Below are 19,965 nucleotides of genomic sequence, written 5' to 3'. Positions count from 1 at the left end.
GACCTGCATCAGAAAAATGTTTCTTTGAGAGACAGTGGGAAGTAGACAACGTATGGATCACAAAAGTTCTTTACTTCTCTCATAAAGCCTATCTCGGTGACCAAGTTCCAGAACCCCAAATTCCTAAATCAAGGCAAGAAGGACTTTGTCAGAAGCCTTGTTGTGGAGGAACAGGACATATTCACCACCCATCGACAGGAGAGCGGTCGGAACACTAACGGAAGCAGAAGAAGATATGAGAAGACTATCCCAGAATTGGAAAGGATAAGATAAAAAAAAAAAAGAAGAGGAATACTCATAGTGAGGAGTGAAAGAAAAAGGACAAATCTTATAGAGATATTCCCCTAAACAAACAAAAAGAAAAAGAATGGACTTTACCGAAAATTTAAAATCCCTACATTGAATCGATCGATTCTACATATATATATAGTTTTATATTAATTGTGTCTGTGTACAAAAAGTGTATAGTGCTAGTGAAGTAGTGAAATAAATCTGTCTTGTGATAATCCGATCTTGGAGCTATGATCTTTTAGATGCTTACAACCATCCTGGAGGCAGAGGTGAGTACATTTGCATGTTTGCTAATCTCTTTCAGGTGTGCCGCTTGGCCGGGTCCAGAAGAGGCTGTGAACACTCTTTCCCAGTCCTCATTTAAAATTTTATCTGATGGTAAAGATTCTCTGGCAACAAGATGGCAGGAGGAAGTGTTATAATGGCCATACCAGAGAAAGTCGTCCAAGGGGCAAGGCGACTATAAACTTTGAACTCACGTGGGAGGAGGATATTAATTTCATTTTAAAAAAAAAAAGAGAGTTTTGATTAATTTTCACAAAATCATTTTGGCTTAATTGCATAGTTTCTATTCGTATAAATCCTAATTATAACCTTGTTAATATTTTAATCTCATTAGATAAATGTATTACAAGTCTCAGAATGTCCTCCACCCATCTCTCATGTGCTGGAAATTTGAGAGTATTTTCCTTGTGGTGACTTTACGTAACTACTTAACGACGACCATCCAGCTCTGAACATGAGAGAGCCCTTTACATGGGGATTATCCAGAGTGATGCCCTTAACAATTTGGCGCCCAGCGTGGGGCTATTCCCATGCTAGCTTTAGGCTGCTGGGAAATTTATCATCAGATAAAAAGTTATCTTGAAAAATTTCGCGGATATATGAAATATTTTGTGTTCCCCAAAATTTCCAAGAACATTTTAGTATCCTTTTGAAAAGTTCAAAATGGTGTGTTAAAACGAAATCTTATTGTTACATATGTGTCTAATTTGTGTCTTCAATTTGTGTCTTAAATAGAGTTCAAGGGGGGCATTAAATTTAAGAATTTCCAAATTTAGAGAATTTATAATATTTAGAGATAATTTCAATTTTAGAGATATTAGCAAATTTATGGTTATCACACGTAGTCAATTACGGAAAATGGATCAGAATCTGCTACAATTTCAACACGCGCAACCGCGAAGTCCAGAGTTACAAGGAAGTTTAGAAGATAGCGAGGATAACCAAGAAAATAATGTTAGTAAGGGAGGTAATAATCAAGAGATTGAGAGTAACCCGAGTAATCCCACTTCAAAAACGGGAGATGAACAAAATGGAGGATATAGTCAGGTGTTAGCATTTTTTAAAGAAATGCAGAACTCTCAAAAGGAATTTGAGACCCGGATGGTACATGCACAGACAGAGATGCAGAATTTCTTGTGTAAAGAATTTGAAGCGCGGATGCTAAAATCTCAAGAATTACTGTCTAGTAAAATTGATAAAGCTAATTTAGAAATTCAAAGCACGCGTAAAGATTTAGAGAATGCGCAGAGAGCTCTTGAAAATAGACTAGGTGAGGCTTTAGAAAATTCAAAACAAGAATTGCAAGAAAATTTAGAAACCACTGTCAGACAATTGAACCAATCGTTAGGAGATATGAACCAGAAATTAGAGGCGACCGAAGATTTAATCGAACAGACTAGAACGGATCTTAGTGTCAAATTAGTAAGTTTAGAAGAGAAACAAGAAAATATACAGGGTCAGGTAGACCAAACAAGGGTAGAGGTAGCAGAAAGAATACAGGAAGTAGTTGTAGAACAGGCTGGATTAAGAGAGGAAGTTAGGAGAGAAATGCATGAGTTAGACGATTCCATGAAACGTTTAAAGGAAACATTAAGAAAAGAAACAGAGGAAATGATAAATACGAAAATAGGCGTAGTAAACAATCAAGAGAATAGACAGACCGGAGAATTACAATTACCAGTAATCCAAGAAATTTCTTCGTGTACACCCACTGCTCCTCATGACGCTTTTCCTCCGCCTGTGAGTCCGCAACCCGCTTCACAGATCACACGGCCTGATAGCCAAATGGCTCAGTTAACGTCTGCTATGAATTCTTTCATTCACCGAGATCTGAATTTACCAGTGTACAATGGAATGGAAGATGAATCACAAACATTCAACTTTTTGACTGACCTAGATAATTATTTTGAACTGACAGGTGTAAGTAACGAATCACGCTTATTTTTCATTCCCAGAACATTGAAGGGGTCCGCTAGTCATTGGTATAAGGTAATGAAACCAAAAATTTCTTCCTACTCGGAGTTTGTTGAAGCATTTAGGTCCAATTACTTGAGTCGAGAACGACTGGCAACCCTGCGTGCTAATATCCTTACCAGTCGGTATGATGTAAAATTACACAAGAGCATGTGTGAATATTTACTAGAAATTTTACACCAAAACTCGATTCTTTCACCTCCATTAGACGAAGAAACTTTGCTTAAAGTGATCCCACGCCAGCTTCCGTTATGGGCCTATCGAATAATTATTGCCTCTAAACCTCAATCAATAGCTAATCTATTGGAGCTCGTAAAAGAAATTCAGGCCACGAACCGAGCACCAGAAAATTTCCCACAAAGAAGAAGCATCAATGTGATGGAAGTCTCACGTGAGCAAAGACATTCAAATGCAGTGAGACGGGGAGGAAGAACGGGAAATAACACACAAGACCCATATCCTCGGAACAATAGAAGGAATGCGAGACGCAACTCAAATACAAATATGGGAAATGGCCCTGGGAACCGTTCACGAAACAGGAACGGTGATTCACCCCAAAACAATAATGAAAACAACACCTACAGGCGGCAGGGTACAAGGCCACAGCGAGGTGTTTATATGGGTCAAGGGGGGAATCGTTTTAGAAGGAATAACAACCACCACGATTACAACGACAATGAGCAGATTCAAGTTCTAGAGTTGAATGACCCCTCACCCGCGGAGAGAAATAGTAACACTCAGGCAAACAATACAAATGCAAGAGAACGTACCTCACATGTGCCATGAGGATTTGTTGCACACACTGAGGGAAGTTCTGATACAAACATCTTGAGTACCGCATCTTGTATTCCACTGACAAATTCTACCCAGTGTGTGCTAATTTGTAATAATAGTAGTAATAGTAATTCTGCAGAAGAAGAAGAGAAAGAAACCCAGGTCAAAGTAGTAGAATATCGTGAAAAGAGGGAAATAGAAAATTGTAATATTTGTGAAAACATTGTAAAAACAAAACATTTCAACACCCTTCCAGATACAGATACACTCATATTAATGTTAAAGAATGGAAAAAGGGTCCCTCTAGACAAGCTAAAATTTCAACAAGCTAATGCAATTTTTGATCAATTATTAGAAACAAAAGATGACCCTGTAGTGAAAAATAATATTATCACCTTACCAGAAATTCAAGTAAGTATTTTTGCACGTCCTGTAAATGCGTTACTCGATTCTGGCAGTTCCATTTCTGCTTTGAGCGTGGAATTGTGGGAAACGGTGAAATCGTCTCACCCCACACCAGCTTTTTTAAGAGTAAGTAATATGAAGGTTACCTCTGCATTTGGAAAACGGGTTGCAGAAGTCCAGGGGCAGACGATGTTACAAATTGTCATTAGTGGGAAAACCTTTAATACAGTGGGTATTATAGTACGCGGGCTGAATCGTGATTTAATTTTAGGTTCTCAGTTCTTTTCTGAAACTGGCGCAATTTTAGATTATTCAAAGAGTCTGCTAACTCTTCAGAAGCCACACGAAGTACAAATTAATTTTCGAGACATCGAGATTAGTGAGACAGACTTAGTGTTGAGAAGCTTAGAAGAAATGCTTCATTGCGGGGATTTAAGTAAAAGTTACGGTGAAAGTAGGTGTGGACCGGAAGTGCCCATCACTTTTCGTCAGGTAGAATTGTGTGAGTTTAGGAAAAAAAATCCCATGCATAGGGTGGATAAGAGGAAGTACCCCACCCCTACCGAATTAGAGAATGTAGTTCTATCCCCTGCAGACTGGCTTCAAGTAGAAACTAAAGCCACAGCCAGCGAGATAAAGGAACATGTTAATCAGTATGAAGAATTGGACATTAGGCAGAAGAATGAGTTAGTAAACTTATTAATGAAACATCGAGATATGTTTGACGAAAGGCCCGGTACTATTAAGAATTATGAACATACAATAGAAGTCACCGACTCCAGCCCTATTAGTTCGAAAATGTATGCTTTTCCCACCAAATTTCAAAATCACATTAGAAATGAGCTCAATCGAGGGAACATGTTTACTGTCAAGATCAAGAAGAGGAGCAAATATAGTCAACCTTTGTTAAGTGTACAAAAATCTTTCGGCACAAAAGCTAGTTTATCGTCTTCTATATGCACACTGGAGAGAATAATGGGTGAAGAAGTAAAATCATGGTAACAAATACTCAGATGTCTTGTATCATACTTTTCAATTTTGAAGAAATATCATCTTCGAGAATCAGACGAAGGAGAGAAGGGAGTAGAAGAGCAGGAAACTACTCAGGAAAAAGTGTAAATATAGCAAGTTAATTATGAAAAATATAATATTATCGCATATAGATCCTCACATGTATAAAACTCTTATTTTATTCTTTTTGTAATTTCAACTTGGTAGTATTTCTATTGCATGAGTAAATTTCGAGTAAAGTTTGCAAAGAAGTTATGTGAGCATATTAAATTAGGACAAATATATGTATAGTTAAAAAAAAAATAAACACTATATTATTAAGAATTGTTGAATGTGTCAATACTTGAATAAGTTACAGTGTAACATTTGTGTTCCTAGGATAGAGCAAGTGAGTTTTTGTTAATGAATGACTTAAAAAAAAAACTAGCACTTCGCCTTTCTAGTTAAGCGTAGTAATATCTATAGGATGGTAATGAACTATGTAAAGGCATTTCCTTGCAATTTTTCTACATTTGAATGTTGTTTATTTAGGTGATATTAAAGTGCATGTAAGAGCATTAAAAAAAAAAAAGGAATCGTAGATATAGGTACATACATATATGTATATTATAGTATCAAAAGAGAAAATAAATTGACTAGGTACGGAATTATAGAATATTATCAACAAAAAATCCTAAAATTCCGTAAAGGGGGGATTGTAAGCTGCCAGCCCCACCAACTGTTTTGCATATCAAAATGTAAATATAGTAATTTACATATATAATTTAATTTAATTTGAAAGCCAGATTAAGTAGTAATTTTAATTATATTAGGATTAATTCAGATATAAATAGGTATAAATGGAAGTATTTCTATTCAAAACTGGTATTCATATTAGAGTTCAAACGTATTACTTAAAAAAAAAATCTCTGTCTAAGAAGCACTCTTCACAAAATTTCAACTTTAGCATCACACAACAGGAAAATTCGAGAAGCCAAGAGTTCAATAACCTTTGAGCTAACATAGTTGCTAACCTAAAGTAAGGGACATGTCTAAAAAGAAGCAGGTTTATAAAGTATATTCTATAAGGAACAGAAATTGGAGAAATAAAATGAAGTTAGAAGCATTGACTAGCAACTATTGTTACTTCCAAACTCAACTCTATTGTCTGCGGGTACACACTTTAATGCTAAATTTTTGTGACAATAAGTGTGAAAAATCCAATTTGACCTGTATTTTCACACCTCTGAGGAAAACCGTTAGGCTGGTAAGCGAGCCTGACCGAAAAAAAAGAAAGAAAACATAGTATTTATGTCAGGAGTACCAGATTTAAAGAGTATATTATTAATAAGTAATATTTAATATTAAAATGTTCTTGGAAATTCCGATACCAGTTAAGAACAATGTTTTACGCGACCCTGCATCGTATTTTGTTTCCCACATGCTTCCAATTCACTCAAAAAGATTTTTCTCAGCCACTCCTGGAGGGTGTCGAGTGGTATGTCTGGAGGGGGGAGCTAGCAGACAACTCACCATCAAGACGGATTTTTTTTGTTTATCTAGCATCTGAAAGGATGACAGCTCCACAAATTTTTAAAAATATGTAAAACCATTATGTATCATGTTGTATTTAGGGTTATTGTTTGTCCTATATAAAGATTTAATCTCAATTTATTCATATTTTGATAATGTAAACAATAGTGCAGACGAATTCTTTCTCAACCCGCCACCTGAGCGCAGTTTTGAATTCGGCCACCAGAGGCGTCACCCATCAGGGGCAAAAAGTTTCTGCTTCTACTTGTCCTAACGGTATCCACGCCCTATACTACAAATAAACAAGTTGAAAAAAAACTATGATTTGAAGTAATTAAAATAATGTTTGGTATAAAAGACATATTGGGAGTGTGTGGATAAACTCTAAGTGTACGTATAGATACAGAAAGTAGAGTGACAATAAGTAAATTTTTAATTATTTACAAAATTTGTCAAAATGTCGCCGGCTCAACGCGGGTGGCACATCACAAAGGGGATCAGGTCAACAACCCCAAAAACAATGAAGGTAGAGGGAGTCTACAACTATTGAGAGACAACCGGCGGAAGAAAAATAGAGAACCATAGGGAGAGGACAGTTAGTTCGTGGTTAACCGCAAGTTCGTCAACTTCAATAGTGTTTTCTTCTTTCGGAAACGGTGATCAGTTTATTGTTAAGTTGTGATGCAGGCATGGACAATTAATGGACCCTGGTCCAGAGATCAATTGAGATCGTTGTGAAGGCTCGCTGAAATTGAACAAAGCGAGATATTACTTGTGGAAGTTAAAAAAAAAAAAAAAAAAAAAAAGTATGAAATAATTTTTGGATTTGTGTTGAGTGATAGTGCAAGTAACTGTGCTACCGAACAAAGTCGTGAGTGTTCAGTGGAAACTATGCGTACATAATTATCTATAAATAAATAAATAATGTTAGGAGTTATTAGCTACGCTAAAAAGAAAATGTGGAATCGTGAAAAAAAAAAACTAATGCCCAATTGACCTGCATCAGAAAAATGTTTCCTTGAGAGACAGTGGGAAGTAGACAACGTATGGATCACAAAAGTTCTTTACTTCTCTCATAAAGCCTATCTCGGTGACCAAGTTCCAGAACCCCAAATTCCTAAATCAAGGCAAGAAGGACTTTGTCAGAAGCCTTGTTGTGGAGGAACAGGACATATTCACCACCCATCGACAGGAGAGCGGTCGGAACACTAACGGAAGCAGAAGAAGATATGAGAAGACTATCCCAGAATTGGAAAGGATAAGATTAAAAAAAAAAAGAAGAGGAATACTCATAGTGAGGAGTGAAAGAAAAAGGACAAATCTTATAGAGATATTCCCCTAAACAAACAAAAAGAAAAAGAATGGACTTTACCGAAAATTTAAAATCCCTACATTGAATCGATCGATTCTACATATATATATAGTTTTATATTAATTGTGTCTGTGTACAAAAAGTGTATAGTGCTAGTGAAGTAGTGAAATAAATCTGTCTTGTGATAATCCGATCTTGGAGCTATGATCTTTTAGATGCTTACAACCATCCTGGAGGCAGAGGTGAGTACATTTGCATGTTTGCTAATCTCTTTCAGGTGTGCCGCTTGGCCGGGTCCAGAAGAGGCTGTGAACACTCTTTCCCAGTCCTCATTTAAAATTTTATCTGATGGTAAAGATTCTCTGGCAACAAGATGGCAGGAGGAAGTGTTATAATGGCCATACCAGAGAAAGTCGTCCAAGGGGCAAGGCGACTATAAACTTTGAACTCACGTGGGAGGAGGATATTAATTTCATTTTAAAAAAAAAAAGAGAGTTTTGATTAATTTTCACAAAATCATTTTGGCTTAATTGCATAGTTTCTATTCGTATAAATCCTAATTATAACCTTGTTAATATTTTAATCTCATTAGATAAATGTATTACAAGTCTCAGAATGTCCTCCACCCATCTCTCATGTGCTGGAAATTTGAGAGTATTTTCCTTGTGGTGACTTTACGTAACTACTTAACGACGACCATCCAGCTCTGAACATGAGAGAGCCCTTTACATGGGGATTATCCAGAGTGATGCCCTTAACAATGTGCATACAACAGAATAGTGGACATGTTGAACGTGCCATGTGATTGTATTTGTCTTACGTGTGTTATCTCTCCCTTTTCCTGGTCATTAAAGAATACGTAATGTGAGATGTTACAATGCTTGTTTTTCACTTTATCCTTCAATTTGAATCTTCGCACAACACATTTCACAGCATTTCACACATAACATATCCCAAATCTATTCACAACTTCAAAACTGTTGCAGATTTTGAAAAAATAGCCTTACCCTTGGGTTTCTCTTTGAACGAGGATGTTGTTTAATATATCATACGACTATGTTGCCATTTAAAATAAACAAGTTAATTCCAAGATGACGAACAACAAACTTAACCAAGTCATAATGTTTGCCCCTCCCCCCAATATTGATTCCAATTGACTTCGAATCGATTGCATTTACAGTTTCTCAAATATTTAGCCCGATCCAGACTTTGTATTTCACTTTTAAAAAGTTCATCTTTCAATTATTTCGGACATTTTCCAATATGGCGAACGAAGAAGTTGTGGGATTTTAGTATATCATTTAGATAATCTTTGCCAACATCTATGTAAAATTTCAACTTGTTAATAATTACTTCCTAAGTTCAATAAAATTTTAAATCAATTTGACGGTAGTTTTCGAAATTTTAGAATTTAGAGCTAAATATTTCTAAAAGTGTGCGTTTTATGAAAAATTGTTTCTCTATAAAAAAATATTGTGTTATCTATGTTCAATAAAACGACCCTAAATTTATCTCTTTATGCTCAACAATAGCGAAGATATTGCTATTTTATCTGAATACTGTTCATTTGACATTTCCAGAGGCCATTTTCCAATATGGTGGGCGAAGGTCAGGTGGTATTTCAGGGCTTTTAGTGTGTTGTTTAGAACATCATTCCCAGCACCTGTACCAATTTTCAGCTTGTTACTACAGACGAGTTCAAATTATTAGACTCACGCTCGAAAAATGCAAAGTTGATGTTGCAGTCCTAATTTCGGAGTTTTAGAACATGTAATTTAATGGTTAAAGGACCAATATAGGATCCTTCATTCGTTTATTGTACAGTTGAAGTGGTGACATCCTCGTTGAACAGCAGATGGCATTAGTGCGGTGGAGTTCTGAAAGTGGTGTTTCAGCTGTAGACAGCTATTGTGGTTTCTATCAACAAGTTACAGTTTGAAGTGTTCTGGTTGCAGTCGTAAGTAGTTACGACATCCAAAGCATTCAACAGTTCGAATGGGTCAGTTTAAAGTGATCGTGACGTGTTTCGGAACATTGTTTATGGGTCTTGCATATACGTTGTCCTTCAAATGTTCCCTTAGAAATAAGTCGCGAGGGGTGAGGTCTGGTGACCGTGGCGGCCACTGCACTGTTCCCCGACGACCAATCAACCGCCCGGGGAAGGTACTGTTCAAAAAGTCTCACAGACAATCCGGGCAAAGTGTGGTGAAGCACCATCTTGCTGCCACAACAAGTGTCAAAATCATCTCTCTTCTGCAACATAGGTGTCACAGACTCCTCCAGTAAGTTCGTCTCTCCAGTCATCGGACCATCAAGAAAAAAACGGCCCCAGCACACTGTTAAGCGTTATCCCACCCCAAACCATCACACCACGAATCTAGTGATCATGTTCAATCATATCATTTGGATTTTCAGGACGACAGATCACAGTACAGCTCCTTCATTCGTCCCTGGACTTCCGTAACGTTGTGTTTCTCAGAAAATAGGCGAACGCATTGGACACGTTTCTCCAATATCAGGAGAGCCGCCATTTTGTAGTGTTGTCAATTGCAAAGAAAAAAACACTATTACACCACAACACAAACAAAAGAAGAAACAAACAAACATCATCAATCGTAAAGCGTAACCTACTACACCTAACAAGTGAGTCACTACTTCTGGGGAACCCGGTACAAATATTTTTTATGAAGTAAAACCTTAAATATCGCAGGAGCATCAACGTACGAAATGTTGCGCAAATTTTATGACTATACGTAGATTGTCAAATTATGCTAGTTTGGAGATTGTCACTTTTTTTTTCTTCCTAATTCTAGTCAGCCTAGGTTAGAAGGATAGTATTTATTGCATAGATATTTCTTAAAAAAATTGCAACAAATGATTTCCCGATGAGGGCAGAATATTTAGAATTATGATGATATGAATGATCTTAATGCAGGCTACGGCAAAAATACAATTCTTCACTTACTTTGCGTAGGATCGTGTAACTTATCAATCAAAAGGTACACAGAATTGGAAACTGTTAGAATCTTGAAGTTGTGATATCGATCGACCACAGCTGAACTTCTCTTTAACTCTGTTCTACGTAAAATACGACTCCTACTAAAATAAATAAATAAATAAATAAATAAAAATAAAAGAAAAAAGAAACAAATTAATTACTTTGCACTCTACTGACATGCTAAAGTGAAAACAACAAATAAAATTAAAAAAGAAATGTTTTTTGCTCTCAAGGTAATCATGGAAACTGCATCTAATTTAATATTATTCCCATCTGGGTGAACAAGTTATTTTAGAACCACAAACATAAAGACCAAGGTGCAAAATCATAAAACAGTTGAAGTAGAAGAAAAAAAGACTGATTTAAAAAAAATGTAAGTGACGTGTTTTATTTTTTCGAACGTAGGATAGTATTTACATGTATTTATAAGTTGCATCTACTTTCTACAGAAGCGTAAAAGATAAACGCTTAACCGCTGTGTTCTGACGTAAGAGAATATATGTTTAAAAACGTTTCGGAGAAGACATTAATCCTCTGTGCTGTCTCCATCTTGGTGCCACTTATAAATCCGGACCTTAAAGGCAGAGGGGAGTAAGTCATTTTTTTCTGAAAATGAGTTATTGCCAGATTTGAAACGCGTGTTCTGATATCTCTTATTCTTAGAAAGCTTGTAGTTGTATTACGAATACTTTATCAAATAGCAACAATAAAATTGGATATAAGTCCAAAGGCACTTAAAGGCAAAATGAAGTAAATCACTGTTTTCTGTCTCTCCTGAAAATTTAATAAAAATGACTTACTCCCCCTCTGCCTTTAAGGTCCGGAAACACCTGTAAATACTTCCCAACCCTTAAGTAAGTGAAGCACCTATTAAAGACTACAAGGAATAGGAAGGAATTCACATGCATGTAAGCAATTCAACAGCACAGTTAATGACCCTGATTAAGTTGACAGAGAGCATTTTATATATAGGGTGTTTCAAAACAACACCGACAAAGTTTGGGAGGTGATTCCTAACACCAAGATAAGACAAAAAGGACAGACCAACTTGGGTGCACAAATGCTTCCTTTTGGAGTTATGGGCTGTCGTAAACATGAAACAATGAACTTTAAAGGTCCATAGCTTTAATACTACGGGACCTACCATAGTCGGGTCAAGACTTCACTTAGGAACTAATATGTGCGCTATCTAAAAATACGTGTTTGAGAATCCTAAGGTAGAATTTTTATAGAGGGTTTTTGGCTACGGGCATATAATTTGAAGTACCGCGTGTCCACAAAAACAGTCCCTGATTTGAACTGATTGTACAATGAAAACTTTTTGCAATATGTTTGTAAGTAAGGTGTCAGAAGACGTAGTATCTCAAAATATCTGTTTCTTCCCTACAGGTTGTAACATTTACTCATTTTTCCGCTGGAGGGCAGTAAATTCAAGATGGTGCTCTCCAATTGGTGTGTTAAGATCCCACACAACGAAGAGTGTTGTGTCTGTTCAACGTGAGTTCAGGCACAAATTTGATACGAAATCATCTCTGAACAAGTCAATTTTGTAGTAGTACAAGGATTTAATCGAAGAAGGGTGCATCTGATACAAGTGGAAAGGGCACTCTGGCCGACCAAAAGTCCCACTGCATGTTGTTGATCGTGTGAGGGAAACCTTTCTCCGGAGCCCTAAAAAGTCAATGCGCAGGGCGAATAGAGAACTACAAATCCTAAAAAGCACGATTAGCACGGTGTTACGAAAACGCTTGCACTTTCATCCATATAAATTAGTGCAGAAGTTAAAACCTGAACACCATCCAAGGCGATTGCAGTTCTGTTCGGATCTTCAGCAGTTACTGGAAAATGATGACAATCTTCTGTCGAAGATCATTTTTAGTGATGAAGCAACCTTCTACCTGCATGGTAAGGTAAACAGACACAATGTGCGATACGGGAGCAGAGAATCCCCACGGCATACTGGAGATACAACGTAATTCTCCTAAGTGTAACGTGTTGGGTGCCATATCAAAACAAGGAGTTTATGGTCCTTTTTTCTTTGAAGGTAAAACTGTGTCCGGCGACAGTTACTTGGATATGTTACGGAACTGGTTGATGCCTCAACTTACTGAGGTAGGTGACTACTTTCTTCAACAAGATGGAGCATCACCGCACTGGCATCGTAATGTTCGTAATTTCTCAATGAGGTCCTGCCAAACAGATAGATTGGTCGAGCTGGATTCAATGACCACGGACCTCACTGTTTGTGATTATTTCTTGTGGGGGTATATCGAAGATATAGTATGCGTACCTCCCCTACCCATGGAAATTCTGGGACAGAATCACAGAAGCTGTAAACACAATCACGCCAGATATGCTTTTCAGAGTATGGAATGAGCTCGATTATAACCTAGATATTTGCCATGTGAGATGTGGGGCACACATTGAGTGCCTGTAATGAACATACATCACATGAAATTTTATGAGTTGTTACACGTCTACCCAAAAACTGAACACAATATTCCCCAAGGTTTTCGTTTTATAACCAAATAAAATCGAGGAGTGTTTTTGTGGACACACTTTATTCACCAAATTCAAACTACCTCTACAAAAATTGTTGCGGAAGTACCACAGGATTCTGAAACATGGATATTTTGATAGGACATATACTAGTTCCTAAGCGAAGTCTTGACCCGACTACGGTAGGTCCCATAGATTGGAGCTATGGACCTTTAAAATTCATATTTTCTTATTTTCGGTAGCCTATAACACCGAAAGGAAGCACTTGTGCACCCAGCTTGGTCTATACTTTTTGTATTATTTTGGTGTAAGGTTGTTTTGAAACACCCTGTATAGGTAAAGGCTCTTTGCTAAACACCTCCGTAGTGAATAACTTAAATGACAACGAAGAATATCAAAAAGGCATAAAGTAAGCCAGATACTATCTACAGAGCGCTAATTATATGAACTAGTAATTGTTTTCAAGATCTTTCTTGTAGAGTATAAATTTGGATGCGAAACAATTACGTCTTAAAGTGCACACCTAAATTTCTGGTCTACAAGAGAAGATTCGGAAACCATTATTAGCTATATTTTTGTAGATACAACTTGGCTCAGTTTCTACATTTTTGATCTTCATTGTCTTTAAATCACCAAAAAAAGCGAAGACCTTAATCTCAATATCTAATTAAAGACATTTTCACAGCAAAAACACCGACATGTTGTGATATTTTACTTACTTACTTGCAGTTTCCAGGCGCAGCAAGAAGACCTTCCATACTGGAAACATTAATTTTACGAGAAACAAAGGAATTTTTGGAAGTGGCTTATATATTAAGGTACTATTCTAATTTTTGCCAGACGAGACTGAAAAAAAGCTAGTTAAAAAATCTTTCAGGTTAGTTGTTGTCGGGATTTCAGCTTGGGGCCCCTGGATCTCTACTAAAATATCATAAATAATGGGTACAATATAACAAAACTACAACAACTCGAGGCGACAATGCTAATTGTTTCCCCTACAATAGATTGTTCCCGCGATTTGGAACTGAAAAGAAGTGTTACCAAACTTTATACACATTGTAACTAAACTAGATTTGACTTTTTTTTTTTTTTTTTGTACCAAGAGCTATATGCTGGAAAGTATAGCCTCATTCACGAAAAATCGTATGGTCTTGTTAATAAATTCAAATCAGACCGTAACTTCTGCTCCTCGTAAAAGCATTTTTTTCTACAAAGAATCTAAATAAGATTAAAAGTAATTATGGACATTGGGTTCGTGAATTTTCTGGGGGACGACCGTTTCCTCCCATATTATCATTCCACCACTTATTTCACTATTATTCACTTTTATTAACCATGCGTCCCCTTTAGCCTAAAAGGTTAGGTGAGGGTTAGGAATTAGATTTCTGGGCTTTCAGCATCTGAGGCCATTTAGCCCTTCACGTTTGAGGGATGACGTACCTCGGCGAGCACACTATCCGGAGAAAGGGAAGGAACAAAGGATTGGGGAAGGAAGGAAGCGGCCTGGGACCTGTAAGTTAGATACCACCCCGGCATTTGCCTGGTGTGAATGAGGAAGACGCAGGAAAACCTCATTCAGAATGGATGGCCTGAAAAAGCGTTTTACACTTTTTCGACCGAGTGCCCCCACCGGGAATCGAACCCGGGACCGTTCGCACCGAAGGCGAGAGCGTTAGCGATTAGGCTATGCGGGGCCACCTTTAGCCTAAAAGGTATTGCATAGGACATGAAGTACAAAATTTAATTATTCACTTCTTTAAAAATAAAAAATAACAGCGGCTAAAGAATTATAAAAAGGTTAGATTTGCACCCATAGCTCTGTTCTGTGGTTTCACTCGTCTGCTTCATGCTAGGGACGAGACCCCATTCAAGACTACAGTAACGCTATGCAACGTCTTACTTCTATGCACGCTTGGAAGATCTCTGACAATATACTGCCGGGCTCTCATTCATTTCCATCAACCAACGCAATATTTTATGTTGCTTTATCTACCTCGTAAATGACATGAAATCTTTCAGTTTTATGTCCCACGGTTACGCCGGCTAGTCTAAAGGAGACGGTGGTGATGAGAAATGAACGTAATGGTGGATTGAAGAAAGTAGGAGCAAACGGAAGAGCCCTGACAAAACCCACGCACACGGTGTTTGTCCACCACAAAATCCACTTGGCGAGAGCTGGGATCGAACCAGGGACTCCACGCATTAGAGGTGAACGCTCTACTACTGATCCACCGCGGCCCTTTTATCTACCTCCTATACTAACAATAATGCAAATATAGGCTAATATCGAAGTATTGTACTCAATATTCGAATTACTGAGGATCCGAAATACGGTGAAAGGAGAAATATTTGTTCCTAGTCGTTATTTTATTTCAAACGACGTTTGTTTCTTTACCTTGCAGAAGAAGATACAAACTCCATGGCAAACAGAAGTGAATTCGTCAGAAAGTAAGTTTCAAATAGACTTCTAGAACTTGCGACTGGCTCTTTACCTTTGTTTTGAAAGTTTTACAAGATTCCCTCTACAAAGCAATTTATTGTAAATACAGAAAAAAAGACTTTCATATTCAACACTCAATTGTTTTATGTATTGGTTCACCAGATCACTGACTTGCAACAAAGATATATAATGAGGAAAGAATTTTCTGTCTACTATACTGTATCGCAGATTTATTTCCAAATTGCCAAGGAATTTTCTGTGCTAAACATGTATGAACTAATAATAATTTCTGTCGGTTATGAAGAAGTTACTAAAACGTTGGGGGGGGGGGAGCTGTCTCTCTAGGTAAAAGGCAGGGTTTTGTTCCGAATTTATATATACGAGGTGTATTCAAAAAGTATCGAACTTTATTTTTCTTTCCCGCGTAAACCAATGAAGCGCGGGAGATTTTCTTCAGTATGGATGTAGAGAAGACACTCGTGCACAGTCTTGATTTTTTTCTCGCCCACAGAAAGCGTCAGTGGCAAGCAGTCGGCTAACGAATAAAGACGTGTAGTGCGCGGTCGTCGGATTTGTTTTTTGTAAAATGCTAGAAAAACTTCGAGCAGCAATACTGCATCAAATTTTCCCAAAAGCCTGGCGATACCGAAGCGGAACTCATTCAATCGGATCGGTACATTTAATTTTGAACGAGAATTTGGGCATGAGGAGAGTGTCCGCTACATTTGATTCAGGCTTTCATCCCCAAAGGCAACACTCATGTGTGTCGTCAGACTCCCTACTCACCCCACATAGCTCTGTGTGACTTTTGATTATTTCCCAAGCTGAAAATGCCACTAAAAGGGACCCGATTTGAGTCAAGAGAAGGCATCATGCGGAATACGACGGCACGGTTGCTTACCATTCCTAAAACTGTGTTTCAAAAGTGTTTCTAACAATGATGGGAGGGCTGGGAGAAGTATCTGCATCACCAAGAAGAATACTTTGAAGGAGTGCCAACCAAAGGGTTCGATACTTTTTGAACACACCTCGCGTATATATATATATATATTGTAGTCAAAAAACCTCTCCATATTCTGGAGGTGTCCGTTAAAGGAGATTTCATTGTGAAAGAATAATCACGAATTATGTCAGCCAAATTGTCAAAGGAAGAAGAGAAAAAATAAAACAAATCCTACAATCGTAGTAGATACCTCATGTGGGAAAAAGTATACAAACCTTTTCAGGTACCCTACTACATGCAGAGTTTCCTTCTCCACATCAATTTCCAGAGTCCACTCCGCAATAGCTTTCTGCCTCTGATTTCCTCTTGGATTCTTAAAAAAAGAAAAAAAAATTAATTTAATCTAATCTGGATATGGAGATAAGCTATCTCGTATGCAAAAGTTCATTTGAAATACGAACACAAATACACATCTCAAAATATGTACTCCCACATAACCTAAATGAACTTACGTTACTTAGGAAAAATGTGACAAAATGAAGTATCGAATCGGAATACAAAATTAATAGTATTAGAATAATCATTTCTAACTCATGTTCTATGACGTAGTAGTCCGCTTACTCCATTCTCAGTAAACACAAGAAACAGGAAAAGGAAAAAAGATCTTTTCTGTCCATCGGTTATGTTCTTTAGGCCGAAGAAGACGTATGATTAATAAATGTCAATTAAGAAAAAAAAGTGGAATGAGGATGTGGGAGGAAAAGGGAGAATCCCGAGCACACTGACGGACACAATGTTGTCCACCATAAACTCAAATAGCCTGACACCGAATAGGGGTCCCTCGCAAAGAAGTGAGAACATTACCACTGAGCCGCCAATAACAGGAGTAGGCACAGCAACTTGCGTATTGTTGCACTAGTGGTAGCAAGCAACTTCGGCAGCGGAGTCGATGATCTTTCAGATAACCTACTTTCACTACCCTGTCATCCATTCTCAAACTTACTTCTTTTGGTTTCTTCAGATATTTGCTATGACGTCATATACCAGCCAATTGGAAAGCAGGCATTAAGAAGTAAAGAACGTTGTGAATTCGCAGGTAAGCGGAAACATGGAACGTAAATAACAAAGCTTGAACGGCCACAGTGCAACTTGGTCTCAAACCGTTCCTGGGATAGAAAAAACGGCAAAAATTGCTAACTTGCTTGAAATAGCGCGTTTGTGAAAACTTTTTAAAACCGATGTTGCTTTTTTTTTTTTTTTTTTTTTTGGTAGCTGTAATTACAAGTTCTTGGAATTACATAACTTTAAGCAGTATTTCTAACTTTACCATTGTTTGTCATATATCTAGAACGGTTTGAAACATCAAATTTCTATAACTGGCATTATGATCTTAATTTCTATTGAAATATATATATCTGCAATTAGACGAAGTACTTATCTAAGTATTTTTTTCGAAATAAAGGCTTTTGAAAAACGTCAAACTTTCAATCCCTTGTAATTTTGTTCCTATTCTTTCTAAATCCATCATTTCATAATCATAATACAGGGTGATTCAAAGAAACGGGAAATTTTCAAAGTTCTGTTGGCAACAGTGGATGTTTGGTAATAATGAATAATGTACGCCAGCCTATCAACGACACCCTGCCACTTAGTTATCATGAATGCTTGGAGTGGTGCGCAATGTGCTTTCGCGATCAAAGTGTTTTACAAGAATAATGACAGTGTGCAGAGGGCACGTAGAGAATTCCGCCGCCATTTTAATTTAGGACGCCACGATCGTGTTTCATCAGCACATGCGACTAAAAAATTTATATGTAATTCTGAGCAAACTAGTTCGGCAACGAAAAAGAAACCTTCAGGCCGCGTGCGAACCGTTCGTATACCAGACAATATCGAAGCTGTTCGAGATGATGTCATAAGATGTCCTGTGGGGTCATCCTAAAAGTAAAGTGTTCCTTAGTCGTCCTGTTACAATGGAAGAATTGAAAGCCAAAATCCGAGAAGCAATTGTTGAAATTTCAGTTGAGATATTACGTCAAATCATGAACAATGTAAAGAAGAGACTGCAGGAATGTTTGCGTAGAGAAGGAACTCACCTGCAAGATGTCATCTTAAAAAAAATAAATTGTACTCTATGTATTCTAAAATGGCATTATTTTTATTATTAACTGAGAAAATATTTTCTTTAAATTTTTTTTATGAAATTATTTAATTCTCACAATTTCCCGTTTTTTTGAATCACCCTGTACTAGATACCCACTTAAGATATGCATTACTCCATCCGTCTCAACTGCGTTATTACTGTTATTAAGGTCACTAAAATTTGGATGTTTGTAATACTACAGCGTCCTTAGTTTGCAACACTTAGTTAACAATTGTAAATTTACGTTTAGCATGTAGGTTTTAAATGAGTAACAACCTAGAGTAGTGTCATTTAAAAAAAAGAAAAATCTTCTGATACCAGACTATCTTAGAAAACGTGTTGTATAGCTACGGTACTTCGCAAACACGAATATTTAGATAAAATTTGAAATTTACAAATTCATGTAAAATTACTCAAACCGCTTAAGCTAGGTTCCATAGTATTCTGGCAAAGACATTTCAATTATTTTATTTATATGTTCATTTTTAAGTAGCTTATAACTTTTAAAGAAGGCGAATTCAATCAACGTTTAATGCAACTTTTTTTTCTCTCTCTTGGTATAAGGAACTACTACTGGGAAATACGGTAGATGTTTTACCTCGCTACCATAGATGTCTACAAGTTGTCTGCTTCCTGGAAACCAACTGAATCAATAATTTAAATTAAGTTTCTGGCACGAGCAATATTTTCTGAAATTCTAAGTAATTTCTTTATGCTTCCAACTTCTGTTCTAAAAGTACATCTTATATGATCCTAGGTAGTGAGCAAAATACAAAAGTATTTGCTTTTTTGAAACTATGCCCCGAATACCGGGATGGTACTATACTCCATACAAATCAACCTCTTGAGAGAATCCTTTAAACGCTCTTTACTTTCCGTTATCGGAAATATGGCAAAAGGAGACGAATACACAGTAAAACCTCTCTAAAGCGGACAGCCGTGGGGAATAAAAAATTGTCCGCTATAGAGAGATGTCCGCCTTAGGGAGGTTTCAATATTTTCTTACGTAAATGAGTAAACAAGGTAATATGGAATTCGAAACAAATATTTTTGGCATGAATCATATATTTACGAATGTTGCCAAAATGTTACTGTACCCGCACTATCCTCCGCCATCCAATACTCTATGTTCAAGGAATAACATAGAAATAAGATGTCATAGTTCTCTGCACTTTGTACTTATCCCTTTACTACGTTTTCAGTATGTCGCTTTAATTTGTGGTTAATTACAGTCCAATAGTGTCTTTTTTGGGACAATATGCATGCCCGCGAGCAAAAAATACCAAACTTGTCTTTTGCTTGGTTAGAGATTCCAGCAGGGCAGTAGAATAACATATCATTCCAAACAGCGGGCAATTATCAATCACTTTTGTGTCTA

General features: G+C 37.1%; 1 protein-coding gene across 1 annotated transcript in view; it reads right to left on the bottom strand.

Annotated features, from left to right (window-relative positions):
- Positions 1–5,748: 5,748 nt before the first annotated feature.
- LOC145665087 (uncharacterized) overlaps positions 5,749–19,965 on the bottom strand; it is a 35,238-nt gene continuing 21,021 nt past the window's right edge. The window contains exons 6-8 of the mRNA XM_081732357.1: positions 16,720–16,817; positions 10,530–10,663; positions 5,749–5,771 (exon numbers count right to left, since the gene is read on the bottom strand). Of these exons, the coding sequence (XP_081588483.1) occupies positions 5,749–5,771; positions 10,530–10,663; positions 16,720–16,817 (255 nt within the window). The remainder of the gene's footprint in view (positions 5,772–10,529; positions 10,664–16,719; positions 16,818–19,965) is intronic.

Source organism: Thermobia domestica, chromosome 11, assembly GCF_964235325.1.
Source record: "Thermobia domestica chromosome 11, izTheDome1.hap1.1, whole genome shotgun sequence".
Taxonomy (NCBI): Eukaryota; Metazoa; Arthropoda; class Insecta; order Zygentoma; family Lepismatidae; genus Thermobia; species Thermobia domestica.
This window is presented reverse-complemented; position numbering and strand designations above follow the sequence as displayed.